The sequence below is a fragment of the Piliocolobus tephrosceles genome, chromosome 2 (assembly GCF_002776525.5).
Source record: "Piliocolobus tephrosceles isolate RC106 chromosome 2, ASM277652v3, whole genome shotgun sequence".
Taxonomy (NCBI): Eukaryota; Metazoa; Chordata; class Mammalia; order Primates; family Cercopithecidae; genus Piliocolobus; species Piliocolobus tephrosceles.
The window spans coordinates 158,950,340-158,973,831 of NC_045435.1; the positions used below are offsets into that span (position 1 = coordinate 158,950,340).

General features: G+C 37.8%; 1 protein-coding gene across 2 annotated transcripts in view; it reads right to left on the bottom strand.

The window, feature by feature from the left end:
- Positions 1-23,492, bottom strand: part of STAG1 (stromal antigen 1) — a 404,632-nt gene that overhangs the window by 225,420 nt on the left and 155,720 nt on the right. For both annotated transcript variants that reach the window (XM_023187905.1, XM_023187904.2), the window contains exon 5: positions 3,732-3,828. In XM_023187905.1, coding sequence (XP_023043673.1) covers positions 3,732-3,828 — 97 coding nt within the window. The remainder of the gene's footprint in view (positions 1-3,731; positions 3,829-23,492) is intronic.

Here is a 23,492-nt window from a genome sequence, read left to right on the forward strand (position 1 = left end):
CTCATCAACAAAAAGACACATAATCTAATTTTAAAATGAGCAAAGGACTTGAACGTATATTTCTTCAAAGAAAATACAGACATGTCCAACAAGCACATGAAAAGAAGTTCAAGATCATTAGGCATTAAGTGCACACAAATTAAAACCACAGTTAGACACCACTTTATACCCAGTAGGATGGCTATAATTTTTAAAACTACAAAATAACAAGTGTTGTTGAGGACGTAGAAAAATAGGAATCCTCATACATTTTTGGTGGGAATAGAAGATGATGCAGCCACTGTGAAAAACAGTTTGGTGGTTCCTCAAAAAGTTTAAACAGAATTATTATACGACCTAGCAATTCTAGTCCTAAGAATTTACACCTCAAAGACTCAAAAACGGTACTCAAACAAGTATTTGTTCACAAATGTTCAAAGTTGCCATATTCACAACAGTGAAACAACTCAAATGTCCTTCAACAGGTGAATGGATAAACAAATAGTGATATATACATACGAAGGATTACTGTTCAGCCCTAAACGGAATGAACCACTGATACATGCTACAACTTAAATGAACCTCAAAAACATATGTTAAGTGAAAGAAGTCACACAGAGAAGGTGACATATTGTGTGGTTCCTTTTATATAAAATGACCAGAACTGGCAAATCCTCAGGGACAGAAAGTAGATTCATGATTTCCAAGGGATGGGGGAGAAAAGAACAAATAATCATTACCTAACAGGTATAGGGTATTTTCCTGGGGAGATTTTTAAAGTTTTGAGAAAAGACAGAGGTGGCAACTGCTACAATGGACTGAATGCTGTGTCCTCCCAAAATGCCTATATGAAAATCCTAACCCCCAAAGGGATCGTATTAGAAGGTGGGACCTTTCGTATGCCATTAGGTGATGAGAGTGGGACCCTCATGAATGAGATAAGTGCCGTTATAAAGGGGACCCCAGAAAACGCTCTCAACCCTCTTTTTTGCCATGGGAGGGTACAACTAGAAGTTAGTATTCTGCAATGTAGAAGAGGGCCCCACCAGAACCAGATGATACTGAGACCCTGATCTCAGACTTCCAGCCTCCAGACTTGGGAGAAGTTTCTATTATTTGTAAGCCATCCAGTCTATGGTCTTGTTACAGTAACCCAATGTAGGGCAGCTGCACATTTATGAATGCTCTAAATGCTACTGAATTGGTACACTTTAAAATGCTTACTTGTATATTACGTGAAGTTCAAAGCACTTTTAAAAATCAGACTGGAATAGTATCTTCAAATCATTCTGAAGACTAATCCAAAAACTTGATAAATACACTTTGTTGAAAAGGCTAAGAAAAAGCAGACGTTTTAATGTATCACTGATGAGAGTATAGAAGAATACAATTCCTATAGCTGACGATTTGGCAGTATCTAATATAACAAATACATTTACCTACAGACATTCTTTCATAAAGACCAAATAAGGTATACATAAAATTACTCATTACAGTAAGCATTCTCTGTAACAGCAAAAGACTACAAATAACACAATGGTCTTTTAATAGAAGCCTAGTTAAATAAATTATTGTACATATACACAAAGGAATGCAATGAGCCCGTGTTTTTAAAAATGAAGGAGAGGCCGGGAGCGGTGGCTCACACCTGTAATCCCGCACTTTGGGAGACTGAGATGGGCAGATCACAAGGTCAGGAGATTGAGACCATCCTGGCTAACACGATGAAACCCCATCTCTACTAAAATACAAAAAATTAGCCGGGAGTGGTGGTAGGAGCCTGTAGTCCCAGCTACTCAGGAGGCTGAGGCAGGAGAATGGCGTGAACCCAGGAGGCAGAGCTTGCAGTGAGAGGAGATCACGCCACTGCACTCCAGCCTGGGCAACAGAGAGAGTCCGTCTCAAAGAAAAAAAAAAGAAGAAGAAAGAAAAATGAAGGAGAAAGGTCTCTATACACCATTACCTTTTGTATAAGACAGATGAGGTGGAGAAGGAAAGAATATACATTCCTCTCTTATAGGTATGAAAACTAGATAGAATGGACATTCAAGTTCAACAAACTAGTTAAGAGCAGTTAAGTGTGCATAGATGGATGGGAAGGCAGGAAGGCAAAGACTTCTTATTATACAACTTTTAAACTTTTTTATTTTGAACCATGAAAACAAATTTCAAAAGGAAAAATTTTAAACACTATTAATTGCTTTCAAATTAAAACCCAATCCAACAGGTCTGTTAAGGACTATATGAGAAAATGTATATAAAGCATATCATCAGTGCTTGCCTCACCTACTTTAAGGCTGTAAAATGAGCAAACTCTCTTACTTTATAATAGCCTAATCTCTTGCTAATCCTCACCCATTTCCATGCTCTACGATTCAGCCACAGAACCCTCTATGTTTGGGATTGAACCATACTTTCTTGTCTTAAGGTCTTTTTGCATAATATGTTACCTTTTGCCTTTCTCATTCTTCTAACTTCCTTTTACTCATCTTTAATCTCACCTCAGAGTTTGCTTTTTGTAGGATATACTTTTTTACAACCTCCCCACATTCACACATATACACAGAGACACACAGACTAGGCTGCATCAGAATCCCTTGCTCTTTCTTGTTACTCCCACAGTGTCTTATGGCTGGGGAGACAGGTGACACGGTTTGACTCTCAATCTTGAGTTTCACACTTGCTTACTGTATGATCTGGAATAAATTTACCTAAACCCTTTCATCTCAGTTTGCTGATCTACAAAATAAAGATCCCATCTGCCTGATGGGACTGTTAACAAACATTAAATGAGCTAATGTATGTAAAGCGCACAGCTTGCCACATATTGAACAGTCATTAAATAGTAACCAGTTTTATTATACTTATGGCACTGAGCCCTTCGCTGAACTATTAATGTATTCCCCTCTTTGTTCCTCACAATGAAGATGCCTTTAAAAATTACACATACTTTAACACTTTTTAGGGGCAGAGACTGCCTTGATAACTTCTGTATACCCTGGTGGAGTATCTCATACAAGGTTGGTGCTCCATAAATATTTGATAAATTACTTATGCCAATATGGTAAGTGATAACTTGGATATAAATAAACAAGCTTTCAAGACATCAATTTGGTCAGTTATTTCAATAAAAGATTACTATTTCTTCTGTATTCACAAGCAGAGAATGGTGATTTAACAATCCATTCCCCCCCTGCCAATACAAATTAACCTGTTAAGATCTAGAGGAGAAAAAAATCTAGCAGTTATCTCCTAAAATGATAAAAATAAAATTTCGCTTTAATCGCCTTACAATTGCAAACTTAAGACACCTGATTCTGCTACTTGTGTTACTTTAAGAAAATTATTTAAACTTAACTATAAAATGACTACCAAATACTGGCAGGGATATAAAAGAACGAATGCTAGCAACCAGCACACTTCCTAATATGGAGCATACGTACAAATAATATGAGTAAAAATTATAAAAGACTATGATCTAAAAAATCAATTCATAAAACTACTAAACGAATTTAGATTTCCTCCCAAAATTTCAAAAACTATATAAATGTGTTACACTTTATAGGAGCAAAACTTAACAAGAAAATGGAACATCCTTAAATAACTTACCAATAATATTCTCTATCAGAAAAAGATCAGCATATAATGTTTTATTTTAGGGTAAATTATGTATGACTAGTGGCAGGTGAAGTAAAAGTCACACTGCTGAACTGACAGGCTCAATGTACATCATTTATTTCAACATTCTGTACCTCGACATCCTGAACACTGGATAAAAAAGTTGATTAAATCCAGAAGTGCGATGTCCCTGTCTTGTTTATATGATTCAATCCAGTCATCCACCACGGACTGTGGAAAAAAAAATATAAAAATGAAAACTTCAAAAAAATTGATATTATAGCAAATAAATTTTCAAAAAAGTTTGTGTGTTTGTGTTTCTATCTGAACAAGAAAATTACTTACCTGAAATTATTTCTCTGTAGCCTAATAAAATAGAGACTGCCTCATTTTTAAAGGCCAATAAAAAGTGACTTACTAGGTTTCAAAGATTTGTTTACAATAGAATCCAAAACAAACCTGACCTTACCAATCCCATTAAGTACAATAATTAAGCAAGCATAGATAATATGCAAACCATATTATGAAAATGATAAAAATTAAGTTTACTCCTACATAGACACAAACTTTCTGAGTTATCAAAAAGCATAATGCACGAGTAGTGCATACAAAGAATGCACATAATAAGAGGTATTTTTTTTCAAGAATACAAGAATGGCTTAATATTAAGAAATCAAATAACTGAATTTATCAAGAAAGTGAAAAATTAAAACAACTATTTATCAAATTAGATCTCAAAAATGTATATAAAATTCTGCAGCCAATCCAAAAAGAAAAAAAACTTTCTAGGAAAATTAGGGTTCAAGAAAATCTACTCAAAGGATAAAAAGACTAAAATATATTTGTTGTTGAAATACTTAAGATATTTCAACTAATTAAAGAACAAGGCAAGGATGCCCCTCTAACCATTTAACACAGGGTTGAAGTCTTTAGTGAATGCAAAAGTTAGTAAAATTTGAGTAAAGACAATTCTCCTTTCCTACAGATGACAAGAAAATCCAGGAGTCTCTATTAAAGTGATTCAAGAGATTAATAACAGGAAAATTTGACAAGGTCGCTGACAAGATAAATATACAAAATAACTTAGTGCAATAACTAGAAAATATAAATGGATTAGTAGCTTGTTCACAACAAAAAATACCTAAGAATACATCTTAGAGAATTTATCATATTCTGAATTTTAAAAAAAGACTTAGTGCTGTATCAATAAAGTTTGAGAGTCTTGCCAACTTACAAGGCAAATTTAATGTAATTCCAGTTTGCATTCCAGTGGGCAGGATTCCTTGAGATTTTCTTGGGCAGAGGTAGGGATCAGAGGAAATGTATAAAAATGTGATTGTAAAAAAAAATAAAATTTTGTGTACTAAGGTATATTCACATACAGTAAAATGCATTAATCTTGTTATATCTTAATTTTTATAAATAAACCCACTTGTGTAACCATGACCAAGATAAAGATAGAAAACATTTCCAGAACTAAAACAGGCTCCCTTAGGTTGCCTTCCAAGCAGTAACCATCCCCAGCACAAAGGGTAATTATTATAGTGATGCATATTACCATGGATTAGTTTGACATGATACTGAAACTCATATAAATGGTATCATCTTTTTTTATTTCTTTCAAACAAAGTTGTATCAGTAAGATTTAGCAGCATTGTTATGTGTATTAGTAATGCCTTTTTTGTATTGCTGAGTATTATTTCATTGTATGAATATACCGCAATCTATCACACATTTTACTGTTGAGGAATATGAGTACTCAACATTACTCAGCTGCAGTTGCAGTTTAGGGCTATCACAAATAAAACTGTTACGTACACACATTTTGATGAATATAAACATTCTTTTCTGTATTACAGACCCAACAGCAGATTTGTTAACACACATTATACACACACATCAAGGCTTAATAGATATGCCAAACAATTTCTCAAAACAAGTTGTAATAAATCACGCTTCCACCAGCAATGTATGAATCCAGCAAGATGTGAGATTTTCAGGTGCTCTACATCCTCACCCAAGACTAGGTATTGTCAGTTCTTTTAATTTAGCCCATTCTGATTGAGCATATCCCTTCTTTAATGACCTTCCATTGAGGAGAACCACTTTCCCTTGCTCCAAGTGAAAGAGAAGACTTTCTATACATAATACTGTTTCACCTTCTCATCACATTAGTGTCTGGGGGGGTTTGTTTTTAAAGTAAAGAGAAAACTAGAAAGAAGATTATGGTGGTAAGAGAGGGTCAAGAAGAAAATAATACCATGGTATCTGGGCAAGGTTCACCTCTGCTGAATAACGTGTCAGGTCCTGTAAGCTCAGGATGATGGTGAGACTAGAAGTGAATAGAGCAGATCAAGAGCAACTTTTAGACTCAGGAATGAAGCAGAAATGCTTTGCAACCTAGGTAACAAAGTGTGGCATAAAACTGAAGAAGTTACTTCCTCACTTTTACAGGGGTCCAGTAACGTAAAGGCAGTCTGACTAGAATTTTAATTCCCAAAGTAATTGTACTAACTTATACTCCCACCGGTAACATATGAAGAGCTCAAAACATTCTAAGACTGGTGCACAGGAATCTGCATTAGAAATATTAAAACTCTGGTCCGAGCATGGTGGCACACACTTGTAATCTCAGCACTTTGGGAGAGCAAGGCAGGCAGATGATGTGAGCACAGGAGTTTGAGACAAGCCTGGGCAGCATGATGAAACCCTGTCTCTACAAAAATTACAAAACTTAGCTAGAGTGGTGGTGCATGCCTGTAGTCCCAGCTACTTGGTAGGCTGAGATCAGAGGATCATTTGAGCCTGAAAGGTCAAGGCTGTAGTGAGCAAAGATCGCACCAATGCACACCAGTGTGAGCGACAGGGCGAGACCCTGTCAAAAAACAAACAAACAAAAACTTGAGGCCAGGTACAGTGGCTGGCACCTGTATTTCTGACAACTTGGGAGGCCAAGGTAGGAGGATGACTTGAGGCCAGGAGTTCAAGACCAGCCCAGGCAACATACACAGACCCTCATCTCTACAAAAAGCAAAACAAAAAAATAGGCCGGGCATGGTGACTCACGCCTATAATCCCAGCACTTCGGGAGACAGAGGCGGGTGGATCACGAGGTCAGGAGATCGAGACCATCCTGACTAACACGGTGAAACCCTATCTTTACTAATACAAAAAATTAGCTAGGTGTGGTGGTGGGTGCCTGTAGTCCCAGCTACTTGGGAGACTGAGGCAGGAGAATGGTGTGAACCCAGGAGGCAGAGCTTGCAGCGAGCCAGCATCGTGCCACTGCACTCCAGCCTGGGCAACAAAGCGAGACTCTGTCTCAAAAAAAAAAAAAAAAATTAGTGAGGAATGGTGGCACGTGACCACAGTCCCAGATACTTGGGAGGCTGAGGGAGGACGATTACTTGAGCCTAGGAGTTTGAGGCTACAGTGAACTATGATCATGCTATCACACTCTAGCCTGGGCGACAGAGTGAAACCCTGTCTCTAAAATGAATAAATAAGGCTGGGCGCAGTGGCTCACGCCTGTAATCCCAAGACTTTGGGAGGCCGACATGGGTGGAACACTTGAGGTCAGGAGTTCCAGACCAGCCTGGCTAAATGGTAAGACTCCATCTCTTAACGAAAAAGACAAAAGAAAGAAAGAAAAAGAGAGAGAGAGAGGAAGAAGGAGGAGGAGGAGCAGGGAAAGAAGGAAAGGAAGAAAGAAGAAAAGAAGGAAGAAAAGAAAGAAGGAGGAGGAAGAAGGAAGAAGAAAAGAAACAAAACGAAAAAGGGGGAAAAAAAAGTCAGGCATGGTGGCACACGCCTGTAATCCCAGTTACTTAGGAGGCTGAGCCATGAGAATCACTTGAATGTGGGAGGCAGAGGTTGCAGTGAGCCAAGATGGTGCCACTGCACTCCAGCCTAGGCAACAGAGCAAGACTCTTTTTCAATTAAATAAATACAAATAAAATGAATAAATAAAATAAAGAAACATTAAAACATACTACAAAGGAACTGAAAAACAATCATAAATAGTAAATAAGGCCAGGCATTGTGGTCCATTCCTGTAAATCCAGCACTTTCATAGGCCGAGGCAGGCAGATCGCTTGAGCTCAGGAGTCTGAGACCAGCTCGGGCAATGTAGCAAAACCCACCTCTACCAAAAATCCACAAATTAGTCAGGTGTGGTGCTGCACACCTGTGGTCCCAGCTACTTGGGAGGTTGAGGTGGGCGGATCACTTAAGCCCAGAAGGTGGAGGTGGAGGATGAAGCTGTAGTGAGCTGTGAGCGTGCCACTGCACTGCAGCTTGGGTGAAAGAGCAAGACTGTCTCAAGGAAAAAAAAAAAAAAAAGTAAGCAAGAAATATGAGAAGAAAATACAGAAATAAAAATAAAAAATAGCTCTTTGCATTAAGGGAAAAAATAAATGCACAAGAAATAGATCCAGATACATATAACTTCCACTATGACAAAGGAGACATTTCAATTTTAGAGAGGAAAATTATTTATATAATAAATGATACTGACCCTGACATATTGGTTATTTATCCAGAAGTAAACAAAGTTGTACCTTTTATAAGCTCTCAGAGAGGTATGAAAACAAATGAATTTAAAGAACTGAACTCTAGGCCAGATGCAGTGGCTCACTCTTGTAATCTCGGAGCTTTGGAGGCCAATGAGGAAGGATCACTTGAGTCCAGGAATTTGAGAGCAGCCTAGGCAACACAGTGATACCCTGACTCTACAAAACATTTTTAAAATAATTAGTTGGGCACAGTGGCACATGCCTATAATCCCAGCTATTCAGTAGTCTGAGGTGCGAGGGTCACTTGAGTCCAGGCGTTTAAGGTTGGAATGAACTGTCATCTTCAACTGCATTCCAGCCTGGGAGACAGAGCAAGAAAAAGAATTTAAAAAAAAAAAAAAAAAAAAGAATTAAACTTCAGAGAGCCATGTATGAGCCTCTCTTGAGTTGGCAGAGAATGGCAACTGTTAGAAGCATTGCCAAGTATGGGCATAGGTGGTTGGATAACGCAGCCTGTCATAATACAGAGGATCACGACTAAGTTAAGAATTTGTTTTAGAAATCACATGTGGCACATAATCAAATTGTGCTGAAAATTTTCAAGAAGAGAAAAAAAAAAATTCAAGCAACCAAAGGCTACATATAGGGAAGCAAAGAATAGAATAATGACACACTTCCCATTAAAAACAAAGCAAGCCCATGGACAATACAGTAACATATTTAATGTCCTGAAGAAAGATGAAAAACTCCATCCAGAATTTTTTATTTGGCCAAAAAAAAACCTTTCAAAAAAAGGCAAATAAAAGATTTTCAGACTAAAAACTAAAACAAAAAATAAAAACAAAACCAACTTCATGAAAGAGAGATTGTCCAGGCTGGATAAAAAGACCCAACTGGCTGGGTGCGGTAGCTCACGCCTGTAATTCCAGCACTTTGAGAGGCCAAGGAGGGCAGATCACGAGGTCAGGAGATGGAGACCATCCTGGCTAACATGGTGAAACCTTGTCTCTACTAAAAATACAAAAAAATTAGCCGGGCGTAGTGGCAGGCGCCTGTAGTCCCAGCTACTCCGGAGGCTGAGGCAGGAGAAAGGCGTGAACCTGGGAGGCGGAGCTTACAGTGATCCGAGATCAAGCTACTGCACTCCAGCCTGGGCGACAGAGTGAGACGCAGGGTGCGGTAGCTCACACCCATAATCCCAGCACTTTGGGAACTGAGACAGGCGGATCACGAGGGCAGGAGATTGAGACCATCCTGGCTAACATGGTGAAACTCCATTCTACTAAAAATACCAAAAATTAGTTGGGTGTGGTGGCACGCGCCTATAGTCCCAGCTACTCGGGAGGCTGAGGCAAAAGAATTGGTTGAACCCGAGAGGCGGAGGTTGCAGTGAGCCAAGATCACGCCACTGCACTCCAGCCTGGGTGACATGAGCAAAAGTGTCTCAAAAAAAAAATGACCCAACCACATAATATTTACAAGAGACACACTTTTAATATAACAGCACAGATAGGTAGCAATAAAAGGATATACGTGTGTGTGTGTATATACACATATATACACATACATACACACACATATACAAACATATACACACACCATGCAAACATGAACCATAAGAAACATGTTGTGGTTATATTCATGTCAAAGTAGAAATCAAGACAAGAACACTACCAAACAGAGAAATATTTTATAATAATAAAATGGTAAATTCATTAGGAAGTTGTAACAACATCAAATTTTTACACCAAATAACAGGAGTCTCAAAATACATAAAGCAAAAATTGAACTAAAAGAAGAAAGAGGCAAATTCATAGCCATGGCTGAAATTTTTAACACATATCTTTTGGTAACAAACAAAAAAAAATGTGTATAGAAGATAGGGGTAAAATTACTAATAAATGTGATCTAACTAATGCATAAAACTTAATACCAACAATTACAGGATACACATTCTTTTCAATTACACATAAGAATATTCACCAAAATAAATCATAAATCAAACCTCTGTAAGTTTTTAAACAATGAAATAATACAGAGCAAGCTCTCTTGCAATAACAGATTTAAAAATCTGTCCCATCTGATTTAGAAATCAGTAACAAAAATATATATAAAATGTCCCCAAATGTTTGGTAATGAGAAAATTTTTTAAACTGAATAAAAACATCTCAAAAACTGTAGAATCCACCTAAAGCAGAGTTTACAAGAAAATTTAGAGCTTTAAATATTTATAATTTATAGCTAAGTTATAGTTTATATAAAGAAGGGTTTAAATCAATGACCTAATAATCTACCTTTTTGGTTGTGGGTTTTTTTTTTCTTTGAGACAGGGTCTCACTCTGTCACCCAGGCTAGGGTCCAGTGGCACGACCACAGCTCACTGTAGCCTCAATCTCCCAGGCTCAAGCTATCTTTCCACCTCAGCCTCTCAAGTAGCTGCGAACAGAAGCATACGTGACTGCGCCTGGTTAATTTTTGTATTTTTGGTAGAGACGGGATTTCACCATTTTGCCTAGGCTGGTCTCGAACACCTGGGCTCAACAAATCCTCCCGCCTTGGCCTACCAAAGTGGCTTCTACCTTAATAAACAGAATATTCCGATGTGGATTGTCTTTATGTGGAGGATAAGGAAAAGTATGCAATATAATTCCATCAGAAAATTAACAGAAAGGCTATTTCTGATAACACAGCCACAGACCCAAAGAGAAGGCTATAGCTTTAGAGCATCTGAATCTGATTACAGACACACAGTCATTCTGGGACCTAAGGTGACAGAGGATCTTGTATCCTTAACAAGCGGCTTCCAAGGTCAACCATGAATATCAATAATACAGACAGTATTTCATGGGAAATTTTTGAAAGTCATGTTTGGAAGTAGTCCATATCATTTCAGCAAGAACTTGTTAGCTAGCCATATCTGAATGCTATGGAAGTAGAGAAATGGAGTCTCTGTTTGCCAGCAGCCTCCTTGAACGTTCTTCACTATGAAAAAGGAAAAATAACTTTTGGTAGATAGCAAGTCATCTCTGCCAAAAACTGCCCCTCTGGCTACCAATATTTATATGCAGCCTTCCCCCGACTTAGAGAAAATATTTATTTGCATGGATATGAGTATTATAGTACTATTTCCTATTAAAAAAACCTCACTAAACAATTTAAATGTCTATAAAGGAACGTTTCACTAAATGATATATCCATACAGTAGAATGAAATGTAACTAGTAATACAAATGAGCTGAATCTATGTTAGCACTAATGACAGAAAAAGTTGTTTCTGACATTAAGTGCACAAAGAAATGAGTATGATTCTATTTTTTAAGTACATAAATCTCTCTTTTTCTCTCACACACACATATACACACAAACATGGGAAAAGGTATGGAAAAATTCAATCTGTGACACTAATAGGATTAAATGCCCTCAATTCATTACAGTTTAAGACTTCGTTACAAAGAAAACCTTGAGACCTGAGCCATAGATCCTCAATGAGAAAGCTACAACAAGCAGCATCTGAATCATAGATTACATTCATATGACAAAAATGATGACATCTGCTATAATTATGATTTTATTATATTGTATTAGCAGGCAGTATAAAAATTAATATTCTGTCTTGTTCCACAAGGCATATGAGGTAGTTTAAAAATAACATTTTTTTAAATTGAGAATAAAAAACCATTAAGATTACAAAGAGGAAATACAAATATATGGAAAAGAGCAGTCAATATCGTAGTTAAAGATGACTTTTAAATCTGCCTAAGCTCCTTATAAGGTAAATCTAAAAGATCAAGCAATTCGATCTGGATATCTACACAGTACAGAGTCCACATTCTTCAAATTCTATTAGGTAAGTATACTTTTCTCAGTAAGCCATTTGGTAGGACCTCGGGTAAGCAGACAAGGGCACAGAGAATTAGTATTCTATACTGGTGCTTAAGAGTAGATTCATTTGCTTTGGAGAAAGACAAGCAGACGGAAAAGATAATACAAATTACATTACTTTGTAAATTCAAGAACTTAATCAGGAATCTTGAATGAAAGACCTTCCCACTTCCAAACTGAGAATCACTGTATAATAAATGTTTAAGTAATCCTTTTCAACATAGCTTTTAGCAATATCACACACATTTTCTGTGAATGCATATATAAATACTATGTGGTTAGATAGAATTTTTTTTATTACTCCATGAGGTTAGACTGTTATTTTATCTTCAGGTATAAGCTAAAACATTACTGATTTTCAGAGCTCTCCAAAGCCTGTTTTTTTGCTTTTATTGTTTCACATTTTTTAAATGTAACTCTTCAGGGGCTGTGGAGAAAAACTGACACTATAGACATGATACTCTTTCTTTCACTAGTTATTAACTAACTGCAGTTTCAGGCCTATGAGATCTAATCATATAGCCCTTCATGTGATAAGCCATATTTTCATTTTACCTTAGGAACAGAATTACAGCTTTCAGTATCACTTCAATATCACTTTTTAGAAAAATAAATATATAGGCCGGGCGCAGTGGCTCAAGCCTGTAATCCCAGCACTTTGGGAGGCCGAGACGGGCGGATCACAAGGTCAGGAGATCGAGACCATCCTGGCTAACCTGGTGAAACCCTGTCTCTACTAAAAAAAAAAAAAACTAGCCGGGTGAGGTGGCGGGCGCCTGTGGTCCCAGCTACTCGGGAGGCTGAGGCAGGAGAATGGCATAAACCCGGGAAGCGGAGCTTGCAGTGAGCTGAGATCCGGCCACTGCACTCCAGCCTGGGCGACAGAGTGAGACTCCGTCTCAAAAAAAAAAAAAAAAGAAAAATAAATATATAATGCCCCATGACAAGTATACTTTTCATACTTCATTTGATACCAATGTTTTGTGTTTTTTCTGCTTTGTATTATTCTGCTTTTGAAATAGAAAATTATTTTCAACAAATGTACATACTTTCAATTTAACCTGGTACGCAACCAGGTTAAAAGTTTAGTACTGTAACAGTGATTTCTAAATAAATATAGCACAAAACGGAATGTCTTAAATATCAATTATCTTCAAGTTTTTATATTAATATTTCCTTCCAGTTTGTAGGCTATCTTTATAGTTACTATATTTATCTTGCAGAAGTTCTCATCAGAGAAATTTTAGCAAAACTTCCCTTTTTTTTTTTTTTGAGACAGGGTCTCACTCTGTCACCCAGGCTGGAATGCAGTGGTACGAACGGAACTCACTGCAGCCTTGATCCCCTAGGCTCAAGCAATCCCCCCACCTCAGCTTCCCCAGTAGCTGGGACCATAAGTGCACACCACCCATGCCTGGCTATGGGGGTATTTTTTGTAATTTTTTTATACAGATGAGGTTTTGCCACGTTGCCTAGGCTGGTCTCGAACAAAAAACACAAAAATTAGTCAGGCATGGTGGTGCATACCTGTAGTCCCAGCTACTTGGGAGGCTGACATGGGAGGATCATTTAAGCTCAGGATGAGCCCAGGATGCCGAGGTTGTGGTGAGCTGAGATTGTGCCACTGCACTCAGGACTGGGCAACAGAGCGAGACCCCATTTCAAAGGAAAAAGAACAAAGAAAAGAAAGGCAAGGAAACATTATTTTTAAGAGGAAAATCCACCTAATCAGTAAAAGATTTAAATCTAGTGGTAGCCAGAATGGAAAAATGACACACATCTAAGTCCAGCTAGGTAAAATTCATGAATTCAAAGAAAAAAGTAAAAATCTTGTAAATACTAGAACCAATAACAAGTCAGATATAACGGACCAACTCTATCCCTACACACGAAGCATCCAATCGGCTTTCAATGTCTTACTTCTTAAGCAATTAGCTAAGAAACTAGACACAAGGAGAAAACCTTTGTATCCATTATCAATGTATTGCCTCTTGGCCCCAAATTTAACCTTCAGTATCTGTTCTGGAATAATGGACGAGACCATATAAATATTTATCATTTACGTTAAGAAGGATGTTAAGTTTTATCAGTACAGAGCTCTGAAAGGATACTGCAGGAGGAAGGGGTCTCCTCTTCCTAGTTCTGGTATGTTGAGTTTTGCTTTTTTTGCTCTTGCTGCATGGTTCATCATTGGTGAGTATATATAAGAAAATCCAGTAGTGGTCAGCCTCACACCAAGAGTATGCAGTCTTTTGTTGACCTTGTGCCCAAGCCTGGGACTGGTGATTACTCTCTTGATGCAGCCCTTCCAATATGGACACTGGCATGCTCCAGGACTCATACTGGGAGCAGTGCCCTGTCTCTCCCTATAAAACTGTCTACCATATTCAACACAACTACTCAGAGGGTTGTTTCCTGCTACCCAGCAACTGCTAACCAGTTCTGGCCAAGGCAAGAACTTACAGTGAACTTCTCTACATTCCAATGGGCAGCAATCCAACTTATCAGACAAGGTCTGAACTCCAACCCGGGGAAGGGGACCTCTCCCTTTCCACCTCTTTCCAACTTTATCTTTTCTTGAGAAATCTCCTTAATCCCTAGGATATCCTCTAGAGTTACCTTTACATTTTTGTAGTTACTCCTCTATCATAGCTTAGTAATTACTTATAATAAATTTTATCGACAATCTGGCTCTTGATTAAACCCAGATTGATTAAAACAAAACAAAACAAAACAAAACTGGTTCCAGGGGATAAATCAGAAAAGAAGAGACAAGGGAATTTGAATCATATCCTTGGGATTAAAGATAGAGCTTAGCTCCTTGCCAAGGAAATGGGATGCTAGTAATCGATGGCATATAGTAACTTGGGAAAATTAAGCTATCACTGATGGCTGATTGTGATAAAGTGCCAATTCAAGCACATGCCTTGAAAGCTTACATGACTGATGAATTTGGGAATTATGGCAATAATTATGGCTGTAAAGGCAGCAGGGTTAAGAAAGATCCTTTTAAGTACACATGAGTATTTACAGAGATAAAACAAAAAGCTCAAGTTAATTAATGCTCAGCTTAAATGATAATCTGAGAAAGCTAGAGAATTTCCACGAAGAATCCTAGAATGTCTCATTTCTTATAGGTGAGGGGCTGATTTTGTTGAAAATCAAGCCAGAAAATCTAATTGTGTCAGAGGCAGTAACAGTTTAATTCAGTCTCACCGAGTTTCTCATCTGGAAGTAAGAATCTTAACTGGCAAAGAATGGGATCCTAAAACTTCGAACAGAGAAATCTGGTTGGTCCCAGATCAAACTAGCAATTTTGAATAGCTCCTCCATCCTCCAAGTAATTCTGAGCCTCCTATACCAGTGGAAGTAGCTTGCTTTCCAAGGTTTGAGAAGACTAGCCTTCTTAAGCTTGAAAGCCCTCTGATAACTTTACATGGGTAGATGCCTTGAAGGGGGATGCTCATTCTCCTGAAGACTTACCAAAACCAGCCCCTGATGCCACTAGATCCATGACTAGGGTCAAATCTCAGCATGCTCCAAGAAGACAAATACACACTATAACTCAGAAGAAAATAGCTTATATACTCAACAGAAATCTGAGGCGCATGTATGATAGTAGATTCTAAAAGTATTTTACCAAAGGAGGTGGAATATAAAACCATAGCAGGTCAAATTAATTGGTATCAGGCGCACTTACTAGAGATTCCAGATTTCATACATTAGTTCATGTTGCTGAAAGTGACTACAATAGCTTATCTGGTTGGTGCACTGAAAGCTGGATTTAACAGCTGAGATACCACAGCTTCCCTGGCATTGACAGAGTCCAGTGATTTCGGGAGTTAGTAATGCTGGACTAGACTTACCATGTGAGAACTATACACATGCAGCCCCATTCCTCAGCTATGCTCCACAAGTGGGCCCAGAGGCAATGAAAACTACAATAGTGAAGGGAGTAACTACATCTACACGCTTTTAAAGCTCTGTAAGCTTACTCTTTTTTGTAAGTCAGCTATGACTATGGGGAATGTGGTCATTAAGAGGTTTCTAAGAAGATGATGGGATCCCAAGGTAACAGAGCCCAAGTGGCCACACTTAATCATCAAAGACAAAGTGAGAAAACTGTCTATAAACCGCAGTAGGGACACACTGGTATTCACAACGTCTTGGCCTGCAGAGATCTTGGGCAGTAGATATATTACCAGTGCCCCTAGGAACAAAATAGGTGGGCAGCCCACAAGAGTACTGTTTGATTTATGTAGAAGAAAAAACTTTAGGCCTGGTAGGCAGAAATCTAACTGGTGGAGAGTTATGGTCTCTCAGCAGTCTCCAGACCTGGGTCAGTTCACAGACCCAGAGCCCCTTGAGTGAAAGGGAAACCAGCTCCCTGCAAAACTATTCCAAGTACATACAATAAACCTTTTAATCCTTTCCCAAAGGGACCTGCTCTGCAGCCATTAATTAGAGATACTGTGCATTGTTAAAAGGAAACATCCAGACCTTTCATGTATTAATAGACACTGTCTCTGAATTGACATTAATTCCTGGGGATTCAAAATGCCATTTTATTCAGGGGCTTACAGTGGTCAGGTAACAGATGATGGAGTTGTAACTCATGTTTGTCTAAGAGTGGGACGACCAGTAACCCACCCTGTGGTTATTTCCCCACTTCCAGAATGTATAATTGGAAAAGACATACTTGGCAACTGGCAGAATCCCCATATCAGCTTTCTAACCTACAGGATAAAGGTCATTAAGGTTAAGTATGGCTAAAGGGAAGTTCGTGGAACTTCCTCTCCCTACCAAGATAATCAACTAGAAGTAAACACTACACCCCTGGGGAATTGCAGAGTTTAATCAAAGACTTGAAAGAAGTGGAGGTGGCAAAATCTATTACATCTTCATTTAACTCACTAGTTTGGCCTATGCTGAAGTTAGAGAGATCTTGAAGAATGACTGTGGACTATCATAAAGTTAATCAGGTGGTTAACATTAACTGTAGTGGCAGCCCCTGAAACTTGATATGCAGCTACTGACCTCACTTACTCCTTTTTCTCCAATTAACAAGAACCACTCAAAGCAAGTTGTTACCTGAAATGGACAAAAGTATACCTTCGTACTCAACTAAGTATGAATGCTTTTGCACTATGCTAGTTCTCCTGTCTCTGCCATAAGGTAGTTGTATTGGTTATCTATTATCTCACAATTTCTGTGGATTCAGGAATCTGAACACAGCTCAGTTGAATCCTCTGTTTAGGGTCTCATTAGGCTGCAATCAAGGCACTCACTGTGCTGCATTCTAATCTGGATGATCAACTGGGAAAAAGCGATTTCTAAGCTCACTTAGATTGATTTCCTTGTGGTTGTATAACTGAAGCCCTTGACGTCCTGCAGGCTAATGGCTAGAGACAGACCTCAGGGCCAAGAAGCTGCCCACAGTTACTTGCTACATGGGATTCTCCAATACGTCATTTTATTCCACAAAACATCACATTCTGAAAACATGTTCCAGACCACTGACTGCCCTGATACTTCACTGAGGTGTCCGCAGGCCTCTGAATTTGAGAGGGTTGGAGAGGACTCTATTTTGCATGTTTTACTAAGGCTTTAGATGTACTCCCCGTTCATCGTACACAATTAGCACAATGCTGTCAGTGTGTATAAAATATCAGTAAATAATTATGTAAATACCAGAGGAGAAAAAAGCTAAAAGAAATGAAAACATTCCTTAGAGGACCAGGTTGGAGGTGGAGAGGACGGAACAGGGGATCAGGGGATTGCTATTTTGGTCACAATACCATTTGAATTTTTTTTTTTTTTTTTTTTTGGTGAGACAGAGTCTCACTCTGTTGCCACGCTGGAGTGTAGTGGCGCGATCTTGGCTCACTGCAACCTCCACCTCCCATGTTCAAGCAATCCTCCTGTCTCAGCCTCCCGAGCAGCTGGGACTACAGGCGCGCACCACCACGCACAGCTAATTTTTTGTATTTTTAGTAGAGATGAGGTTTCACTATGTTGGCCAGAATGGTCTTGATCTCTTGACCTCGTGATATGCCTGCCTTGGCCTCCCAAAGTGCTGGGATTACAGGCATGAGCCACCACGCCTGGCTCATTTGATTTTTTTTAAGTCATGTACACGTGTTACTTAGATAAAAATAAGGAAGAAAATAAAGATATGAATCAATAAATACTAGATAAATAAAAAAAACAGAAAAACTGTGGTGACAATATTAACATCAAGTTAGTATTTAAGATTAGAAGCACTAAACACTAAACAGGTGGCTATTATATGGTAAAAGGCTAAATACACAAAGTAGGCAAACAAATCATTTGCTTTGAGTTTGCATTTATTCTTGTATAATTCTTCAATCTAACAGTTTTTCACCAATTTTTTTCTCATTTAATTATTACTTTATTATTTACTACATCTAGATTCTATTTTGGTATACGGTATGAGGTAAAAAATCTTGTGCTTTTCTGTTTTTCTTCAAGTTGTTAATCAACTGTCGGTCACAATTACAAGAGAAAGTGTCAGGAGAACAAAAAAAATTTTTTTGTAGAGGTGAGGTCTCACTATGTTGTCCAAGCTAGTGAACTCCTGGGCTCAAGCAATCCTCCTGCCTCAGCCTCCCAAAGTGTCGGGATTGTAAGTGTGGGCCACCAAGCCCAGACAAGAACATAATTTTTAACATTAGTTACGTTATTGTTACACTTAGGTCTATTTCTGCTCAAGTGATCCATCTGCCAGCTGTTGAGCCATGTTAATTTACATTACTATTTTCTGAAGTTTTATGATACAATCTACAGATCAGTAGAGCAAGTCCTTCATTACTCTTCATTTTCAGAATTTTCTTGGCCACTAACATGTACGTTCTACTCAATCATTCAGCAAGTTCAAAAACAATCCCTAATATTTTGCTGCTGCATTACATACATAAGTTATTTTAAAAAGATTTTTAAAGGAAACACAAATATTTCAGAAAAAAATTACCTTTTTATCAAAGAAACGCAAATAGACCATTTTAATCTTTCAAATAACAAATAATATATCTAACTGATGACCCTCAGTGTTGCCAGAGGTTTGCAAAATAAGTATTTACAATGCTGGTAGGGAGAGCTATTTGGTAATATTTATACAAAACCTTAAAAATATTAACATTTTGGACCCAGCAGCCCTAGTTAAATGAATCACATAAAAAAATTACATGGTCATTAAGATTTTCTAAATGTTTACTTCTACTTAGGATAATGAAAAATTATAACACAATCAAAACGGAAATGAAAAAATTGAAATTACAGAATACCATATATTAAAAATTCACATATATTCAAGGAATACCAACAGTGGAAAAAATTAATCATTCCACTTTTATAAAACAAATATAACTTTAACATAAGCCTAGACCAAACACCAAACAAACCACCAGGAATCAAAATCTTAAAAATTATGACTATGTGTGATATCTTCTCTTCCTTTTAAAGTTTTCTTCTAAATTTCTAACAAGAGTATGTATGAGTTAAATCAAAAAGTAATAAAAGTTATTTTAAAAATCATACATCTAAAAGGAAATAATTTGTTAAATCATCTTAGTAAATCACTAAGTGCTGACTATACACATTTTACACTGGAAGGTGCTAAGTGGCTACAAAAAGTGCTTAGCATAGTTTCTGATACAGGAAAACATTTAATCCTGCTTTGTTTTTTGTGTGGGGGTTGAAGAGGTGGGGGTGGGGGGTTAACAAAGAAATACATATGTATCAAAGGTACATAGCCAATACCTGCAATGAGGGAAGTTCATATATTAAACACGACTGGAAGAGGCTCACCACAGTTTTAAGGAGAGCTGAGGGAGTTTGTCTCACATGTAACAGATGCTTTTAAAGTTACAGTTAACATTAACCACCTGTTTCTCAGAGACCCATTAGCAAGAGCTGATAATGGAAAAAGGAAAGAAAAACTCCTTTGCTAGTTGCTGATAGTATAATGCCAGACTTTAAATTTGGATCATATAAATTAGCAATTCCAGGCCAGGCACAGTGGCTCATGCCTGTAATCAATCCCAGCACTCTGGGAGGCCGAGGAGGGTGGATCACCCGAGGTCAGGAGTTCGAGACCAGCCTGCCCAACGTGGTGAAACCCTGTCTCTACTAAAAACACAAAAATTAGCCGGGTGTGGTGGTGCACACCTGTGATCCCAGCTACCTGGGAGGCTGAGACACAACAATTGCTTGAACCCAGGAGGCAAAGGCTGCAGTCAGCCAAGATCGTGCCATGGCACTACAGCCTCAGCAACAGAGTGAGACACAGTCTCCAGGAAAAACAAAAACAAAAAAAGCCTAATTAGAAAATCAATTACAAGGAAACTAGGGGAAGGAAGATGTTTAGCGACTTGCCCAAGACCATCCCAGCTAAATAATGACAACTTTCTATATTTGTCTTCTCATAATATTTTCCCCACTGGGTCAGCTACATGTCACTCAAAAGCAAAAAAAAAAAAAAAAAAAAAAAAAAAACTAATGGAGAGCCTATACAATTGTTCAATTTTAAAGCCAATGTATTCTAAACACCTAAGCCAATAAAACTTTTTAAATGACCATGTAATCTGTATTACCAACAATCGTTAAAAGCACAATGCTGTCCTGTCCTGGTACTCTGATATACCATACCGCTCTTGGTTTCTTTCTCCTGTTTTATTCTTCCACTGATCTTCCTTCAAGACTATTTCCACTAAAACTATCTGGACTGAAAACAATAAACTAGTAGTTCACACAGTAAAATTCCTCTATACATTCAACCAGTTCACAAAACCTCCTTGGCCCTTATCTGAAACTAGGCTGTTCTCCCAGTAACCTTGGAATATTCCAGTACTTCCTTTTTAGGTACTTTATGATAACTGCTGTCTCTTAGCTACTAACTGTCACATGCAAGCCATCCTGTTTCTATCAGCATTCAAAAGACTGATCGGCCTTTAGGACCCTTGCAGGATTTCTACCACCACTCCTCCACCTTGTGATAAATCAGCCTCGTAAGTCACCCCTCCTTCCAGCTCAGTCACCAAAGCTTTGTTTTTTGGTTCACAGTGTTCTCTATCCTAATTCGAGCCATAATGCCGAGGCATTTTGATATTCTTATTGAAGATACATCCAATATCTTTCAATCCACAATTTCTACTTCTGTAGGTCTGAGGAGAAGCTAGCAAGGAACATACCAAGTCAAGCCTCTGAGTGACAGGTGAAGGATGAAGTTTTAATATGGGACATGGGGCTTTTAACTTTAAGTATGTTTTTTCAGGTCCTCTCTGCATCCAGTTAGGAGACATTCATATCCTAGCCTATTAATGCTGCAAACGGCATGACATCTATAAAAATTTTCTAAGACTATACATGCCAGATTATACTCTGTCTTGTTTCAAGTAACTCAGGACACTCAATGAACTACAAGTACTGAAAGGAATTCCTGGAACCAATCATAATTCACATTCTTGTTCTTTTTGCTGAACAGTAAATTTAGACTACTATCTGGGTTACAGAGCCTTAGGAGAAATATCAAATAATTATATAAACTGGAACAGCTACAAATTTCATCTTCAATGCCTTTAACAATTATTTTACCTGTCCTAGATCAGTTTTCTCACTTATGTCTTTTAAATCAATTCCAAGCAGGGAGCAGTGGCTCACACCTATAATCCCAGCAATTTGGGAGGCCAAGATGGGCAGCTCACCTGAGGTCAGGAGTTTGAGACCAGCCTGGCCAACATGGTAAAACCCTGTGTCTGCTAAAAATACAAAAATGAGCCAGGTGTGGTAGTGTGCACCTGTAATCCCAGCTACTGGGGAGGCTGAGGCAGGAGAATCGCTGGAACCAGGAAGGCGGAGGTTGCAGTGAGCTGAGATCACACCACTGCACTACAGCCTGGGCAACAGAGCAAGACTCCATCTCAAAACAAATAAACAAACAAAACACACAAAAATTATCTGGGCATGGTGGCCTGTAATCCCAGTCACTAAGGAGGTTGAGACAGGAGAATTACTTGAATACTGTGAGCTAAGATGGCACCACTGCACTCCAGCCTGGGTGACAGAGTGAGACTCAAAAATAAATAAATAAATAAATAATAAAAAAATTAAAAAATAAAAATAAAATTAATCAATTCAAATTTTTTCTTTTTCTTTCTATCTGTGTTCATGTCCTCCAAGAATTCTAGCACTGACTCCAGATTAAGAATTCCTGTACTGAGATCAAAGGTCCTCATTGGAAGGAAACAAATCTCTTTTGTCTTCCTATCTCAAAAGCTAATACTAAAACCTAGCAAATAGTGAGAAATTCTATCAACATACATTCAGTTTTCTTTAGTAGTTTGGAAACAAATTGTGAATTAGCTTTTTGCAAGGATTTTGCTTCATACATGATTCAAGTTGGTGTACAATGAGAAACTGCACAAGCATATTCAACCCAAATCTACTGAGAAAGAATTTTTAAGAAATCTCATTTATAGCTAGATATAGCTTTATTCATGCAATGTTTCCTGTACTTCAATTCTTACTGAGGGTACATGCAGGATAATTTGGCTAAAAGCATTAAAGTTAAGTTAGGTCCCCTCTTTGAAAATTCAACTAGTAGAAATCACCATATTTCATATATTTAAACATCTATAAACAATAATATAAATGAAGTATTAAATAAAGTCCATTTTTCCTAAACATCACTTAAATAAAACCAGTAAATGTATAATCCTTTATGTGTGTGTACACACACACACACACGACTATCATAATCACTAACACTACAGTCATCTCTTTACTTACTTGATTTGTCCTAGATAATCTGTATAAAATTCTATATATATAGGGATAAAGCCTTTGGAAAATGATTTAGGGGAAATCATGAAGATACTTAATATTATCTAAAACATCCATGTTAATTTAAAATCACACGTTTGAAATCAGCAAGTACAGAAAAATAATAACATCAATATATTTGCTAAAGGCTAAGCTCATGAGTAACAGTAGGTACTTTTGGATGTAACTGAACAGAGGCTAAGAAAATTCCTATTTAAAGTTTCTAACTTCCTTCAAGGCTCTAGCTCTAAGTAACTTGAAGGCAGTGAATGCTCTTATCTTACCACTAATCAGCAGCTTTTATAATCTACTGTGTTTTGGAGAAATTAAACAAAAGCAAAATATTTACTGCATGCCTTTGAATTACCTAAAAATAATTGCAGTATGACTAATCTGTATGCACTAACATGGGGAAGCAAGCATCCAGCCATGAAATATATTACTTAGCTCACCTGAGTATGTGGTAAGTTCCCATAAATAGAGGGGCCAAAGGCTTCTAAGAAGTAGACACTGCTTCTCTTTCTCCCCTTCCAACCAAGTGAATGCAAACAACATGAAGGCTCTAGGGGTAAGAAGAGCCAGAAAATGGAGGGGCTTAGATTCCTGAATCATCCTATGAAGAAAAGATAGCTACCACTAACTCTGGTATTGGATGGTTACA